The 14,124-nt window shown below is 34.8% G+C and overlaps 1 protein-coding gene across 2 annotated transcripts in view; it reads right to left on the bottom strand.

Annotated features, from left to right (window-relative positions):
- The window catches only part of USO1 (USO1 vesicle transport factor), a 71,069-nt gene that overhangs the window by 45,355 nt on the left and 11,590 nt on the right, over nt 1–14,124 (bottom strand). For both annotated transcript variants that reach the window (XM_037530725.2, XM_054688487.1), the window contains exons 2-4: nt 11,965–12,051; nt 11,814–11,878; nt 6,211–6,287 (exon numbers count right to left, since the gene is read on the bottom strand). In XM_037530725.2, coding sequence (XP_037386622.1) covers nt 6,211–6,287; nt 11,814–11,878; nt 11,965–12,051 — 229 coding nt within the window. The remainder of the gene's footprint in view (nt 1–6,210; nt 6,288–11,813; nt 11,879–11,964; nt 12,052–14,124) is intronic.

Genomic DNA, 14,124 nt, shown 5'->3' with positions numbered 1-14,124 from the left:
GTACCCAGTGCATGTATAAACAAACAAACAAGTAAAATAAATAAATAAAGCATGCCTCTATTAAAAAAACAAAACAAAACAAAACACACAAGTAGAGGTAATTTCTATTTATGTACAGAACAAATGGGATGTAGTCAAATACTTTCCTAAAAATAGCCTCATGGAAGAAGTTTACCTGAGTGGTATGAATATAATGGAACATACAAACTCAACGATAAAGAGGCCAAGAGAGCAGCTTAGGAGTGAAGCAAGCTGCTGACAGACAATAGCGAGGATGGAGTAGGTGCCCTGAAAGAGTAAGCAGAAGATACTCAGCTCCAACTAACTGTTGCCACTGGGGAATGAAGGCCCATACGTTGTCAGTTTTCAGGTATTTTTAAAAAGAGAAGTCTAAAATCCAATAAAGGATGGGAAAGCTCCCAATGTATAATACTGACAACGGCATATTTTGCTTTATTGTGTTTCAGTTTACTGAGCTTCACAGATAGGTTTAAAAACAACAACAACAGGGCCTCCCTGGGGGTACAAAGGGTTAAGCACCGCCTCTGCAGCGCAAGTTCAATCCCCGGCTTCGGTCAATCTGCCTGTTCTGTTCCCCACTCTGTCTCTGGTGAATCCTCCCACCACCCCCCCGCATCTCTGGCCTGTGCCCCAGCTCTTGTATGCATAAATAAATAAATCTTTAAAAAAAAGGAAAAAAATAACAACAAACAAATTGATAGCTTGTGGCAAAAAGATTATGACTTGCTGAAGGCTCAGATGATGGTTAGCATTTTTAAGCAATAAAGTATCTTAAAATTAAGGTATATACTTTTTTTTATGACAACACTATTGCACACTTAATATACTACTGTAGTGTGTGTATATACATTTTGTATGCACTGGGAAACAAAAAATTCACTCGTTTTATTGCACCATTTGATTTATTGCAGCTGTGTGGAATCAAAATGGCAACATCTCCAAGGTGTGCCTGTTTTTAAAATACTAAGTGGGTCAAACAATCTTGCTTATGAGACAATGTCCTTGGTCCAAAAGACTATCATCTCTAGAGAAAAGCTCAAAATAAAAGTCATAGACATTTGGGACAATATTAAAATCTGTAACTTAATCTGAAAAGGGAGGGGGAAAACATATAAGACTAGGTAGATTCCTCCTATTAAATTTTTTAAGCTCAAAAAATGCTGAAACATTTTATGTGAATAAATTCAAATAACTAAGTTGTAAGTAACTTTGTCTAGTTTCCTCAAAATGTAGAATAGTATGGCAAGTTAATAGGTATATGATGAAAATAAGAACCTGTGCAGAGTACCCAGTGCTTGTATAAATAAATAAATAAATAAATCTTTTAAAAAAAAGAAAAAAAAAAAAAAAAGAGGCAACCTACAAAGCAATCCGCAGCCACTGAAGCACAAGTTCGATTCCCGGCCAGAGAATAGCAGACCTTTCCTGACTCGCCCGCTGCTCCCCTCAGCAGTGTATTTCAGTCGATCTGCCTGTTCTGTTCCCCACTGTCTCTGGCGAATCCTCTCAACCCCTTCACCTCTGGCCTGTACCCCATTCTTGGATGCATAAATAAATCTTTAAAAAAAAAAGTTGATTGAGATATATATCACTTCCCTTAGTCATAAGACAGCACTTCTGAACTTTAAAATTCCCTTGCAAAAATTAGCTAAGCCAATTAAAGTATCATACAAAGTTATTTTGGTAGGAGAGAATTCAGTAAAAAATACTATAAACTATAACCAAGACGAAAATGCATACATTGTACAAAAATGAAAAATGATGTAAAAATATATAAAATTAAAAAATAATAATTTTTAAAAATTAAAAAAAAATTAAAAATACTATAAACTACTAAAAAAATTACAAACTATGAATTGTATCTAACGGTGTAAACCAAAACTAGACCCATGAGAAGTTACACCTATTTTATATGTAAGCAATGGTATGAGACATGTAAACCATCTTTTTCTCGCCCACTACCTATTTTAAAATTCCAAGAGCCGATTCTATTTTTTACATCCTATAGGTTATATGTTGTATGTTATAATTATTAAAACCTGAAAAAGTAAATGACTCTTTACAATAAGATAAATGAAAAAATAAGAACTAAATAGTGCTTTGTTACAATAGTGTAAATAAACCTAAGTGTATAAAATTAAGGAGTGCTTTTTTAAAAAAAAAGATTTATTTTATTTATTTATGCATACAAGAACTGGGGTATAGGCCAGAGGTGTGGGGGAATGAGAAGATTCACCAGAGACAGAGTGGGGAGCAGAACAGGTGGATCCACTGAAATACACTGCTTAGGGGAGCAGTGGGCTGGGATTGAACTCAAGCTACAATGGGAGCGATAGCTTGATAGCGCTGACACTTAATCCCTGTGCCACCAGGGAGGGCCAAGAAATGCTTTGTTAAAAGTCCTTTGATTCCTCTAGAAATATTTCGGCAGAACTTGTATGATTGGCTTTCAATTAAATGTGTATATATACATTAATTCTTCAAACATATTTAAAGTTAATACTTTTTCCACAAGTACCAAGAATATTCAAGTCATTTCTGGACCTTTTCTTTGGAACTCACATCAAATTCATAATCAGTGTTATGTAGAGCAAAACTGCTTTACAGAGAGATAAACTAAGAAAAGCAGTCCGAAGTGAGTGAGGGAACATCAATTAATCTTCTCTTATACTATGGTCAGTTACTTAAATGATTACACCTATATTTTTCGATGTTTGTCTGTATCCATTTTATCCAATTATATAAGTCACAAGATTTAATAAAGAATCTAGTTAGAAAAATGGCCAGCATTTATTAAATCAGAAACCCATTGAATACTAAAAAAAAAAAAAAGTACGAACAAACAAATAAAAACAAACCCAAAAACCAACAAAGTGTTATTCTACTTAAGATGAAAAAATGATCTCTGGGTTTCCATTTTCTTATCTTCAGAAAAGAGAAAAATACCACCTACTTCAAAGGCTACTCTGAGGATCAATTAAGATAATGGACATGAAAGCACTATAAATTTTAAAGCTCTACATAAATATGATGAAACAACAATAGAAACAACTACTGATCTGATTCACTCAAGAAGGAAACAGCTCACTGTAATGAGTCAAGGTATAATGCTCTGATATTTTCTGCTTTTAAGCAAAAGGCTCAAATGTCAAAAAAAATTATGTCTGCTTTAATAAGTTAGTTTCTTTGTTAGATTTTTGTTAAATAGAGGTAAGTTTGTTATGTACCATTTTAAACTTATTTTTCGGTAAAGCTATTCCCTTCCTCTTTTAAAAAAGTTAAGGATCTCAGGAAAAAATGGTAAAATGAAATAAAATCAATTTAAGTAATGAGGAAAATTATTATTAAAAAACATCAAAGCTAAAAATAAATGGAACTTGAAACACATCACCAGAAATAGAAAGACAATATTGGTAAGTCCTATAAATTAATATAAAAAAATGTCACTAGACAGACATTACTGTGCATGCATTATTTTAAAGGGACAGTATCAACATATAAATATTCTCTGAATTGGAATATCTTCCAATTCTTAAGACTGCAGGCTACAACGTATATATGTATACATCAGTACATATTCCTACATTATTCCTATATTCCTATAAATTGCCTGTATTATTTTTATTCATATTATTATTTTTATTTTAAAATAAATTGGCTCAAAATTTTTTTCCCAGTAAAGTACATAAAAGTAATTCAAAATAGACTGTCCTACCAGAGAAAAAAGCTTTAATATTGTTAAAAGGTATACTATAAAATTTTCTATGTTCTGGACAGTAGATTTAACAGTCATAGAAATAATAAATAGCAATACAAGTTTACCAAATATTCCTCTTTAATTAAGAAACTTTTATATAGTGAAACAAACATCAAGAATTTTTTTACCAGCCAGAAGAAATACCACTTGACAATGTCCTTTTATATTATCAGAAATTAAGCCTAGAAACCTCATGCATATGTAAATGCAATCTTTTACCTTCAACATCATCTGAAAAGGTAGACAAAAATAAAAAGTAGGTGATAAAGAAAACAGTTTCTTATAGTAGTCAGTATTCACAATAAAATGAGAGCCTAAAAATATCAAATAAGCCATAAACTCTTTTGAAAGAAGAGACTCATATTCATTCTACTCAAATAACCTGAAATACACTAAAAGAGACAGAGCATATGCTATATGGACTACAAGGTAGATTTATCGTCAAATTAAAGGGTTATGAAATATCTCCAAGGTCAAGAACTCTAAAATGGAGTTAAGAACGATCTTTTAGGGCCTTCCCGGTGGCGCAGCGGTTGAGTGCTGGGTTGCGAAGCTGCCCGCAGACTCTGCAGCGCCAGTTCAATCCCCAGCTGCTCCCCGGCCACCGGAGGAGGATCCCACATGGCGCGCAGAACCCTTCTGCAGCCCGCTGCTCCCCTCAGCAGTGTACTTCGGTCCTTCTGCCTGCTCTGCTCCCCGCTCTGGCTCTGGTGAATTCTCTCACCCTCCCGCGCTTCTGACTGTACCCAGTGCTTGTAGAAATAAATAAATAAATAAATAGACGAATAAATAAATAAATCTTTAAAAAAAAAAAGAACGATTTTTTTTTAATAGCGGCATGTTTTTTATTTATTTATTTGTTTGTTTTGTTTATACATGCACTGGGTACAGTCAGAAGCGCGGGAGGGTGAGAGAATTCACCAGAGCCAGAGTGGGGAGCAGAGCAGACAGAAGGACGGAAGTACACTGCTGAGGGGAGCAGCGGGCGCCATGTGGGACCCTCCTCCGGTGGCCGGGGAGCAGCCGGGGATCGAACCGGCGCTGCAGAGGCTGCAGAGGCCGCGGACAGCTTCGCAACCCAGCGCTCAACCGCTGCACCACCGGGGAGGCCCAAGAACGATCTTTTAATGAAGCAGCAGAGGGAAAGTATCAATATATAATAGGACAAAGGACATATTTCTCAATACCCAGATTTTTAAAAACTGACTCAGGATAAGTCAATGTTCAGGAGAAGGTTTAGGTTCTTATTTTAATCTTCCTTAGAAAAAGTGATCGCCCAAAAGAATAATTTTCTCCAAAGTTTCATGTAACCTGTTTTATTCAAAGGACCATTTCTAAATACTAGGTTAAAAACAAGGAGCCCAAACACATACTGAGAAACAGAAAATTAGATGCTATATGTGATTGTTATAAATTTATAACAAAGTAAAGCCACCTACCTAAAAAATATTGCCATTATACAAGTTTTTAAACAGAAAAATTATCTGCAGCAAACCAACTAGAAAAAGAGCAAAATTTCTGGTCTGAAACATTTAAGAAAAAAAGTCTTTAATGTAGTCTAACCAGTATGTTGTACCTAATTTCTTCACCTGAGAAATAAATAGAAAAAATAAGGATATTTTTTCTTCAAAGTATGTTACTGTGTGTTCTGTATTTAAATGCTGTCATGTGAGTGACTAGTTTCATTTTCAAGGTTACCAAATTATGTTTACTAAAGATTTTCATCCCTAAAAAAAAAAAAAACTACAACAGCCAGTCTGATATGTGGAATGCACACTTCAACAGCATAATGAAAAGTTACCAATGCATAGATTTGCATAACATAAACAGACTTTTAGTCAAGCATTTCATATATTGACAATGAAATGAATTCAAGTAAATGACACTCTTATTTTATGCACAGAAGTTAATTTGGAATTACAACAGGAAAGATATACCAAAGAAATGTGTAGATTTTAAACAGATTTATATTATCACATCAAAAAGACATAAAGAACTTCCTAACTTAAATAAATGGTTGCTCTAAGTTAATATAAGCCCAATGTTGAGAGCCTTAAGTATCAGGAAAAAATCCTCTAACTTCATATTGCTTACCAGATAATCACACATAACTAAAAGTCTGAGATTTAGTTAATTCCCGAAGGTAATTATTTATTCTAGAAATTACTAATATTCATACTCTTTAACTAAAATCAAATATAGGAGAGGGAAAATATTTTTTTTAACAGGAAGAATCTAATTCTGTCTTCAAATCACATACAAAGGAATCATCTTAAAGATACTTTTCTGAAACTGTCTTTCTGTTCTTGATTGAAAAAGAAAGAAAAACACCCTTCCATATAAACTTGTAATATAAACTCAACTGTAAAATCAGCAAAACTGGCACAAACCAGCTAATTTAATGTACAGAAAGCACAGTAAAATAAACTTACCTACTTCTTCTTCTTCCTCATTAGATATTATATTATATAGAGTGTCCAAAGCATAACCTATTATTTCAGAATCCGAACTGGAAAAAAGAAATTATTACGCTTATACACTGCTAATTAGAAAATGCAAACTACTATAACCATTTTCAGATGGTTATTTAGCAAAACTGTATAAAATACTAATTCTATTTCTAAATCCTCCCCTAAGAAAATATCAGAGTACAAACTGCAAAGAATGTGTACAGGCTTATTTATAATATTGAAAAATTAAAAGTGGCCTAATGTTCAATGATAAAAAAGTCGTATGGCAAATATTTACATATAAAGCAATGAAAAATGTATGTTCAAAGACTATTTAGTGATATGGTGATGAAACCCTTTTTTTCAATAGAAAAAAATTGAATATAAAAATTAATGAACAGAATCATTCCATTTAGCAAAAAATACATATACATTTGCGAGTGTCCACATATTTTTTTAAAATTATAATTTGAAAAATAACCCAACTTTAAAACCAGCACAACTAGTTCAACATAATTTTCCTGTGTATGTATATGCATATATTTAATAGATATCAATATCATTATTTAATACATATTAATATAAATGTGTTTATATAAGATAACAATGTTATCTCTAGTTAAACTACTAGAGTTTTATTTCTGTGCTCTACACTTTCATTTTGCTTAAAAAAAATCTTATGGTAAACATGCCCTACATAAAAAATGAGTAATTATAAGATTTTGCAGTCATTGTTATAGATTTTGAAGGCATAATGGATGACAATGGCATTTAGAGTGGAAATCAAGAGTGAAAACAGGTGTAAAGGGTTAGTGAGTATGAAGAAGTAGTTAAGACTGACAGAAGAACAGTTCAAGAAATCAATGCTTTAATTGGTGTGTGTTTGTGGCACACAAGCATGCACACACCTGCCTGTATACACATGTGCATTTTAAAGTAAATTTACAATTTCAACTAATTTATACCATAATAGCTATAAGTATTAAGTTTTTGTTTATCTAGGACTCTCCAGGTTTTAAGCTTTTGTTAAAATTGATTTAATTCACTATTGCTAAAGTAATTTATTTATGTACCTGTCAAGTGAAAGGGATTTGAGGTGTGATGCTAACATTTACATGTCCATGAGACTGAAAGATGAAAGCAAAAATGAGGCACTAAGAAGTCACAAACAGAAGATGTAAATCTTAAATGAGGTGGGTATTTTAAAGTATTATTGTTTTGCTTTTGAGAAGCTTTAAAGAATATCATTTAGAGACTGCTGAGAAACTAGGAAAAAAGGAGAACTTCATAAAAATGACAAAGAGAATCTATCAAAATTCCACAACTAACATATACAATGGTGAAAGATTTGAATGCTTTCTCACTAAAGCTGGAACAAGGTAGTGATGTCCCTTCAAACCATCTCTACCTAACATGAACTAAAGGTTCTAGCTAAAGCAATTAGGAAAAAAAGGAAATAAAAGGCATATAGATTGGGAAAGAAGTAAAATGACACCAATTCACACATGGCAAGAGCTTGTATACAGAAAATCCTAAGGAATCCATCAAAAAACCATTAGAACCTTAAACAAATTCAGCAAAAGTGAAGGAAACAGGTCATTCTACAAAAATCGACTGTAATTTTATATGCTATAGCAAAGAACAAAGAGAAAATTAAAAAAAAAAATCCCATTTAAATAAAGTGAGATTAAATACTCTGGAGTAAATTTTACAAAACTTGTACAGTAAAAACTATAAAACATTATTAAAGGAAAGTATCCAAGAAGATGTAATATTTTTGGGGTGGTAATATACCTTCACTTGATTTATAGTCACATAATTCCTGTAAGAATCCTAGCTGTCAGTTTTCCAGAAACTGACAAGTTGATCATAAAATCCATATGAGGATGCATGGAATACAGAACAGCCAAAACAAATTTGAACATGAAGAACACAGTTGAAGGATTCACACTTCCCAGTAAAAACTTTTGCTTCAAAGGAAACCGACAAGAAAATGAAAAGACAAAGAATGGGAGGGAATACCTGCAAATTATTTATCTAGTATTTTACCTAGAACATATATAAAAGTCAACAATAAAAAGACAAGCAACCCAATTTAAAATGGGCAAAGGATTTTAACAGACTTTCCAAAAAGATATTCAAATGGTCAATAGGACATGAAAAGAGGCTCAGTTGCATTAATTATTAGGGAAATTCAAATCAAAACCACAAATTACCAAATTACAACCAAGAGTATGGCCATTACAAAAAAAAAAAAGAAAAGAAATGGTTACAAGTGTTGACTAGAAAAAACTGGACCATCATACACAGCTGGTAGGAATGTAAAACTGTGCAGCCTCTGTGGGAAAGAGTCTGGCAATTCCTTAAAAAGTTAAAGAAAGGTTACTACATGATCCAACAACTGCATTCTATGCTTATGTTCACACTAAAACTAGTATATGACTGTTCGTGGCAGCATCATTCTTAGTAGTCAACAAATGTCCATCAACAGACAACGGATAAACAAAATGCAATAAATTTGTAAAATGGAATTTTTTCAGGCATAAAAAGAGATGAAATACTAATACATTATACAACATGGATACAACTTGAAATACGGCAAGTGAAAGAAGTCAGATAAAAGTCACATGTTATATGATTTCACTTACATGAAATATCCAAAATACTCAAGTCTATAGAGATAGAAAGTGGGTTAATGGTTGTGAGGCATGAGGGGAGGAGGAAATAGATAATGATAGCTACTGGATACAGAATTTCTTCTGATATAATGAAAATGTTCTGGAATTATGCCATGGTAATGGTTGTACAACATTGGAAATATACTAAACCCACTGAAATGTATGCTTTAAAAGAATAAACTTCATGGTATATAAATTCTAGCTTAATTTAAAAAAAAACCCTATTGAGGTACCCTGGTTTGGAAATAAGACAGTAAGAAATAACACAATTTTGGGGCCCTGAATATGGGACTTGGGAGAATGAGTAGTCTTCCTTAAAATGGCTATAAAGGAACAGGTTCTATGGACAAATAGAACCTTGTGTTATGCCAAGAAAGGGAATACAGTTCTCTTGATGCTGCCACTGGTGAAAGGGATTTAGTGGAAGGATTCTCAGAGTTGGACAGGCCAGGACAAGAAGCATAAAACAGTAATGAAGACGAGTGGAGAAGAGATGGCACAGAAGACAGACCTTTGTATTCAATGAAGTTAAAGAAAGACAACACTTTGAAAAAAAAATAAATCAATAGATAAGTGGGATGTTAGCACAAGAAAGGGAAGGAAACAAAAAGACTCATAGAAGTATGGTCTGTTTGTTGTCTAAGAGGAAATATATCAGGTTAGATAGATGGTACCAAGATCTTTAAAAAATATACATGCTTTACTTTGAGAAACATGAACTTCATACTGCAGAGAGCTGGTGAAAAGCATGAAATAGGCGAGTGTCAGAAGATTTACAGTTCAGATAGATAATTCTTGCAATGGATAGACTAAATGGAAGAACAAAGAGATCAGAAGCAGAGAATACAGTCTGGAAGTGGTGACAGTTTTAAACTATGTGCAAAAAACTCTTTTGCTGTAGCTTTCTTCCAAAGGGGGAACCTAATTCCCTTCTTCTTAAGTGTAAGCTGTACTTACTAACTTGCTTCTGACAAACAAAATATGGTGGGACTGACTATATGTGGCTTCAGAGACTAAGTCCTAAAAGGCATTGTGGTTTTCTCTATTTCTCTTCCTAGGACTGCCTGTTCTGGGAGAAGTCAGTTGCCAAATCACGAGGATTCTCAAATAACTTAATACAGAGAGCAATCTGGTGAGGTATTGACACCTTCTGTCAATAGCAAAGTAAATGACTATCTTGAAATCACATCCTCTGGGCCCAGTCAAGCTTTCAAAGCTTTCAGTCAAGCTTTCAATTCCTGGTTGACATTGTGACTTCAACCTCATGAGGGACCCTGAGTCAAGACCACCTAGCTAACCCACTTCTGATTCCTGATTCACAGAAATCGTGAGAAATAAACTTTTATTATTCTGAAGTGGCAAGTTCTGAGATAACTATTATGTGGAAAAAGATAACTAACACAGAAGCTATGAAAATGGTTTAAATGATACTGAGAGGCAGAACTAAGATAAAAAGAAAATAAAAGAAATTCTTGGATTCCAACTGTTTTTGTTTTGGGTGGGCATGAAGCGTTAAGAAGAGGGATGAGGGCCTCCCAGGTGGCGCAGCGGTTGAGCGCTGGGTTGCGAAGCTGCCCGCAGCTTCTGCGGCGCCGGTTCGATCCCCGGCTGCTCCCCGGCCACCAGAGGAGGGTCCCACATGGCGTGCAGACCTCTCCTGCCGCCCGCTGCTCCCCTCAGCAGTGTACTTCGGTCCTTCTGCCTGCTCTGTTCCCCGCTCTGGCTCTGGTGAATTCTCTCACCCTCCCGCGCTTCTGACTGTACCCAGTGCTTGTACAAACAAACAAATAAATAAATAAAATAAAAAAACATGCCTCTATAAAAAAAAAAAAAAAAGTAATTAAAAAAAAAAAAAAAAGAGGGATGAGCTCAGCATGAATCCTCCAGATTCTTACTTGAATGGACAGAAAATGCGATGAAGTTGGGTGAAAAGATAGTTGAAAGAGAGCAAGTAAAAACAGGAGAAACAGAGCTAAATTAATGTGAACAATTTGTATATTTTGAGATACCTGTGAGAGATCTTGACATGGTACAAGTGTTCACTACACAGCTAAAGTTTGTAAGATAAAAAGAACTAAAGGCAGGATTAAATGCTAGTGATATACAATTGTTAGTTAAAACCAGAATTGCAGAAAAAAATCTCTTAAAGAGAAATCAAAAAAGTTAAAAATAAGCAGAATGATCTTTCTCTTAAGATATGCTCAAAAAGGGCCTCCTTGGTGGCGCAGGCAGTTGAGCACAGCGCTGTGAAGCTGTCCGCAGCCTCTGCAGTGCCGGTTCGATTCCTGCCAGCTGCAGAGATGCCTACATGGTGAGGCAGACCTCTCCTGTCTCGCCTGCTGCTCCCCTCAGCAGTGTATTTCAGTCAGTCTGCCTGTTCTGTTCCCCACTCTGTCTCTGGTGAATCTTCTCACCCTCACGCGCATGTGGCCTGTAGCCCAGTTCTTGTATAAATTAAATAAATCTTAAAAAAAAGAAAAAAGATATGCTCAAAAATAAACTATACTTAGTTAGCATAGTTAAACCATACTTAGTTATTTTACAAATAAAAAGGTCTGGATAACTAATAGCCATAATATGTAAGTATATTGTTATAGAATACTAGTACAGTTTATCTGAATATCAAAATATCTGCTTGTTCAGTTCAAACCCAAAATCTTAAGCCTTTATTTAGTAGCTACTTCATTCCATTTTTGTATAATGGAAAACTCTCCACCCCAGAGGGTTGCAGTATCTGTCCTATTGCTTATCACATGGTTTGCTCCTACTATCCATTAAATATTTATTGAAGTGACAACTGAAAGTAAACACTTATTAACTTTAATATCCATCATTTTTGAAACAGTGACTGAAAAATATTAATTAAAATTTCAAGGAAAATTAGGGAGAAAAATTATTAAAACTTACCGATCTGTTTGTAAAACATGAATAAGATGTTCCATAGCTTGAATACCCACTTCCAAGCGATATTTCTGTGTACACACACAGGGGAAAATGTTTACTAAAGTAACTAACATCAAACTTAATAAACATAATAACTGATAAAAGTGTCACAAACCTTCGATAATGATTTGAGAGCACGTACAGCATTTCTTCTATCATCCAATAAAGTAGATGAAGCTACTCTGTCACAAAGCTTTTGAATCTGTCATGGAAAAATGAAATCGCATTAACAGAATAAAAAGAAAAAAGAAACATGAAGTTTTCCCCCAAAACTGTATCATCTAGTTTGAAGAATTTCTTAGACCAAAATTAGTTTTCCTACCCATGATCCACTTGGGTCTTATACATATTTTGTTTATTTTTTTCTAGGTAGCTTATTTCTGATGTTATGAAAGAATCCTTTGTAAGTACTGTCTTTTTCCTCAAGTATGGTTCTAGATCTGGGAATCCTATCTCCTTTGGAGTACATAGTCCCCGTACCATGCAAGGTCTCAGCCCATCTTTGGTATATAGAGAAATGAGTATCAAATTATGAACTTGCAAGTTTCAAGTTCTTCAATCATTGTTTGTTGATTATGGAAACATCAAAGCTACCTGATACTGATAGAAAATTAGCTTTCGTAGCACTGGAATTTTGGGATTTGCTTTGTTTTCATTTTAGTCTCCTGTGTTCTAAACATGCTAACATTTGAACCATTTTTCAAAAAAAATCCTGAGATATACACAAAGATAATCTCAGTCATTACAAGGTAAATGCAAGTTAAAATACAAATTAGGTTATTTTTATCTATCAGACACACAGAAAAATAATAGTGCAACATACTATATAAATATACTGTCTGGATCAATCAGTGTTTGGAATTCAAGAGTACTACAAAATTCTGTCCCAGAGAAATACACGCCACTATAGAAGGTACCTACTCCAATGAAACCACATTGGCAGAGACAACAGAATACATCAAAAACACCGTGAAGGGAAATGTGCCAGTGAATGGGTGAGGGGACTATTGTAGATGCAGCATTGCTGGTCAAAGGGCTTCAAATTAATCATTGATTTGGATATAGATGGAAGTGTTGTTGGTTATGGGTAACAAGAATGAAGCAAGTATAAAAGTAAGGAAGCAGAGTGAATAAGTAAGCTACTACCAGAAAGAAAAAGGATAGTATTTAACAAATTAAACCAGTTTACTTTATTAAAGTTAGAGAAAGGCCTCCCCGGTGGCGCAGCAGGTTGAGTGCAGCGCTGTGAAGCTGTCCACAGCCTCTGCAGTGCGGGTTCAATTCCCGGCCGGCCAGGGAGAATCCCACATGGCGAGGCAGACCTCTCCTGCCTCACCCGCTGCTGCCCTCAGCAGTGCTTTCGGTCCGTCTGCCTGTTCTGGTCCCCGTTCCGTCTCTGGTGAATCCTCTCACCCTCCCACGACTCTGGCCTGTACCCCAGCTCTTGTATAAATAAAAATAAATCTTAATAAATAAATAAATAAATAAATAAAGTTAGAGAAGTTTGTCTCTAGGCTTTTTATCAAAGCATTCACTATCTCAGAAAACTACCAAGAGGCACATTTCAGATGACCATGCTTGCAACAAGTAGCCTTCCCAGAATTTCACTGTCTGAATAAACAAAAATGTAAATTCAACCTAGATATGTAAGAAATATAAACTTTCTGTTCTATTTCTTGACGGTAACAAAAAAATATACTTCAGCCTACTAGCTATGAAACAAATTTATAAATATTTTTTAAAACTCTCTGGACAAATAATCTATATTGATTAGTGAACAAAAATACCTTCAATGCTTCCAGGTAAATATTAAAAAAAAAAAAACAAATAGGGGCCTCCCTGGTGGCACAGCGGTTGAGCGCTGGGCTGCGAAGCTGCCTGCAGCCTCTGCAGCACCAGTTTGATCCCTGGCCAGCCAGCGAGGGCCCCACATGGCCAGCAGACCTCTCCTGCCGCGCCCACTACTCCCCTCAGCAGTGTATTTCGTCAGTCTGTCTGTTCTGCTCTCCGCTCTGGCTCTGGTGAATTCTCTCACCCTTCCGCGCTTCTGACTCTACCCAGTGCTTGCATAAATAAATAAATAAATATTTAAAAACAAAAAAACAAAAACAAATAGGTGACTATAACCTAGATCTTGTAAAGAAACTCATTTGTATAATAAATATATTGGTGAATCAGGACAAAAGAAAAATACACCAACTTTAGTAGAGAGTACCCATGGTAATGGGAAAGGAGATTATGAAGGGACAAAAAAAAGAACAGTTTTAGACTCCAT

This window comes from Talpa occidentalis, unplaced genomic scaffold (assembly GCF_014898055.3).
Source record: "Talpa occidentalis isolate TD23 unplaced genomic scaffold, MPIMG_talOcc4v2.1 talOcc4.6, whole genome shotgun sequence".
Classification (NCBI taxonomy): Eukaryota; Metazoa; Chordata; class Mammalia; order Eulipotyphla; family Talpidae; genus Talpa; species Talpa occidentalis.
This window is presented reverse-complemented; position numbering and strand designations above follow the sequence as displayed.